This window comes from Charadrius vociferus, unplaced genomic scaffold, assembly GCF_000708025.1.
Source record: "Charadrius vociferus isolate BGI_N301 unplaced genomic scaffold, ASM70802v2 scaffold1039, whole genome shotgun sequence".
Classification (NCBI taxonomy): Eukaryota; Metazoa; Chordata; class Aves; order Charadriiformes; family Charadriidae; genus Charadrius; species Charadrius vociferus.
The window spans coordinates 937025-940079 of NW_009650167.1; the positions used below are offsets into that span (position 1 = coordinate 937025).

The 3055-nt window shown below is 60.4% G+C and overlaps 2 protein-coding genes across 2 annotated transcripts in view; one reads left to right on the forward strand and one right to left on the reverse strand.

Moving 5' to 3' along the window:
* AIP (aryl hydrocarbon receptor interacting protein) overlaps positions 1 to 1440 on the forward strand; it is a 7771-nt gene extending 6331 nt beyond the window's left edge. The window contains 5 exon segments of the mRNA XM_009892455.1: positions 184 to 372; positions 538 to 657; positions 660 to 719; positions 831 to 972; positions 1084 to 1440. Of these exon segments, the coding sequence (XP_009890757.1) occupies positions 184 to 372; positions 538 to 657; positions 660 to 719; positions 831 to 972; positions 1084 to 1289 (717 nt within the window). The 3' untranslated portion in view covers positions 1290 to 1440.
* A 100-nt stretch (positions 1441 to 1540) lies between these two features.
* PITPNM1 (phosphatidylinositol transfer protein, membrane-associated 1) overlaps positions 1541 to 3055 on the reverse strand; it is a 16254-nt gene continuing 14739 nt past the window's right edge. Inside the window, exon 22 of the mRNA XM_009892456.1 lies at positions 1541 to 1562. Within this exon, the coding sequence (XP_009890758.1) occupies positions 1541 to 1562 (22 nt within the window). The remainder of the gene's footprint in view (positions 1563 to 3055) is intronic.

Genomic DNA, 3055 nt, shown 5'->3' on the forward strand with positions numbered 1-3055 from the left:
TGCTCAGGGGGCGTGGTGTGCTGCTCGGGGGCGTGGCCTGCACCGCACCCACACGTGGTGCACTCCCCTGGTTGTACCCCAGCCCCGGCATTCGAGACCGGGATCGTCCCGGTCCCTGTCCTGTCCCCCCGTCCTCCAGCCCGGTGAATCCCCGGTCCAGCGCCGCCTCCCCCCTCCCCACAGCACGTGGTGCTCTACCCGCTGGTGTCCAAGAGCCTGCGCAACATCGCGGCGGGGAAGGACCCGCTGGAGGGGCAGCGGCACTGCTGCAGCATCGCCCAGCTGCACGAGCACTACTCCCTGGGCTACCCCGACCTCGATGAGCTCCAGAAGAACCCCCAGCCCCTCATCTTCGACATCGAAGTGCTCAAGGTGAGGCATCCGCTCGCACCCGCCTGGGGAGGGGCGGCCAAGGCTCTCTCCCGCTCCTAGCCCCAGGCTGGGGGGAGCTCAGGGATGGCCACCGGCACCCACCATGGGTGGAGGCTGCGGACAGGAGGGCGCTGGGGCTCTTCCCTCATGACGGGGTGCCGGCAGGTGGAGGCACCCGGCTCCTACCAGCAGGACCCCTGGGCCATGACGGATGAAGAGAAGCTGCAGGCCGTACCCCTGATTCACAAGGAAGGCAATGAGCTGTACCGGCAGGGGGGGGGGGAGGGGGGCGGGCAGCTGCCAAATACTACGATGCCATCGCCTGTCTCAAGAACCTGCAGATGAAGGTGGGACACCCCGAGCCCTCTGTGGGGTGCACACAGGTCTCCCCACATCCCTCCCAGTGTGCAGGGCTTGGGAGCTTCTCCTCATTCTTCCTGCTCCCTCCTGTCCTGCAGGAGCAGCCAGGCTCTCCGGACTGGATCGAGCTCGACCAGAAGATCACACCCCTGCTGTTAAATTACTGCCAATGCAAGCTGCAGTGCGAGGAGTACTACGAGGTGCTGGATCACTGCTCCTCCATCCTCAACAAGTACGAGGGTAAGGAGCCACAGGCTGGCCCGGCTGGCTGCGGTGGGTAGCGGCAGGGTGAGGGGGTACCAGGGGAGCCCCGCGGCGCTCCGCCGGCTCAGCAGCTCGCTCTGCCTGCAGACAACGTCAAGGCCTACTTCAAGCGGGGGAAGGCTCACGCGGCGGTGTGGAACGTGGCAGAGGCGCACGCTGACTTTGCCAAAGTGCTGGCCCTCGACCCCTCGCTGCGCCCCGTCGTCTCCAAGGAGCTGCGGAGCCTGGAAGCCCGCCTGCGCGAGAAGGACGCCGAGGACAAGATCCGCTTCAAGGGCATCTTCTCGCAGTAGAGCCCGTCAGCCACAGTGGAGAGCCCGACGCTCTCTGAACAGGTTCTTTTAGATATTCCACATGTGGAATGTTCATTGATGTTTATTAATGTTTAATACAAATTTTACTTATTTGAAGTCATTTGAAGTGGCCCGGGAGCTCGCCACGGCCCGGTGACACGGCAGTGCACTTAAGTCGCAGTATTAAGCAGCGTATAGTAATCGCAGCGCACAGCTCAAGTGCAATCTAAAGGCGAAGCTCCTTGCTGGGCTTAGACTATGCTCATTGTCACACTGGGAAGGGACATGTGGGGCGACATGAGCTCACGCCTGCTGCTCTCTGCCAAGTTGTTTTATTTGTTGGATGGTTTTATACTTTATGTTGGGCTGAGCCACCGCGCCTGGGGCTGGCCGAGCTGTTCACAGCCACGGGGGCTGCAGTACCAAGCCTCAGCCCCGTCTCTTACCCCTTCATGCCTGTGCTCCGCGCCATGTCCTGCATCGTCACTTCTCAAGGCTGCTGCTATCATCCCAAGCCGGTGTTTCCTCCGTACTACATCATCGTGTCAGCGTCGTTAGTATTTTATATAGAATAACTGCTTGTTACCACTATCCCTATAAAACTCTGGTCGTGTTATGCCAAGATAAACAAAAGTAAAACTAGTCACAGGCACCTGGTCGCTTAAAAAAATTGCTGTTAGAGGTGAATGAGATAAAAAAAAAGTTGCAGGCTCAAAGTTGCTGCAAAACCGAGCCCTAGCAAGCACTCGCCCCCCATCATGGATGTGTTATAGCTGCTAAATGACTGTTCGAAGGTACAGAGCCAAGACGACGCTCCTGCAGGCTCCGTCCTGGGCTGACGGTGTAAAAGCAGCTCTAATGCACACAGACACTGTGTCACTGCAGGAGCTCAGAGCTGAGCCCACGCTGCTGCAGCACCCCAAACCCCACAGCCCTCACCCCGGGGCCAGCCCGAAGGTGACAGCAGGGTGGCCCAACCATGCTCTGCCCGCTGAAGCCAGCAGCTTTCCTCCTCCTCCTGCCCTCACAGTCTCTCCATCCCTGCCCTAACACCACAGCTCTCCTCTTGTGCAAAAAGGTTTAACTGCTCACGCGACGTATGGCTCGATGTCAGCATCAACGTGTACCTGAGAGCAGCAGTACACCCCAGATATGCTCCCAGTTGTATTTCCCAGTGGGGACGGTCTTTTTTTTTCCCCCCGTAGCGTGTCCTAAATTCCTCATGACACAATTGCTATACCCCAAGGCCACCTCGCTGCGTGACGCTGTGTCCCTGGCTCCAGGGCTTTGCTGGTGGGTACAGAGCAGACGTGCGGGCCCCAGCACCTCGTCTTTACATCGCTTTTATTTCACACCGCAACGAAACGAAGAGAACAGAGGAACCGCTTTTGAATCCCGGCCCTTCCCCTGCCCCGTGGCTGGCGACACCAAACGGAAATAAATAGGTGGGGAGCAGGGAGGTGCCGCTTGCCCTGGGGCATAGCCACAGCCCCCCAACGCTGCCCGGGAACAGATGACTCCGGGGGGCAGCACACCAGCTCCCCAGGGGGCAATTTTCCCCCCAGGCACTGCTCAGCAGCAGCTCTGCAGCCCCAAAGGACGAGGGAGGGGGACGGGGCAGCAGGGTGGAGGCAGAGCTGGGGGGCAGCAAGGGGGACATGGGGTGGCTCAGTCCTGAGGGGATCGCTCCAGCCCCCGGGGTGGCTCGGAGCGCTGACTCCCGGGGGCCCGCAGGCTCAGGGGGGACCCAGCAACCTCCTCTCCTT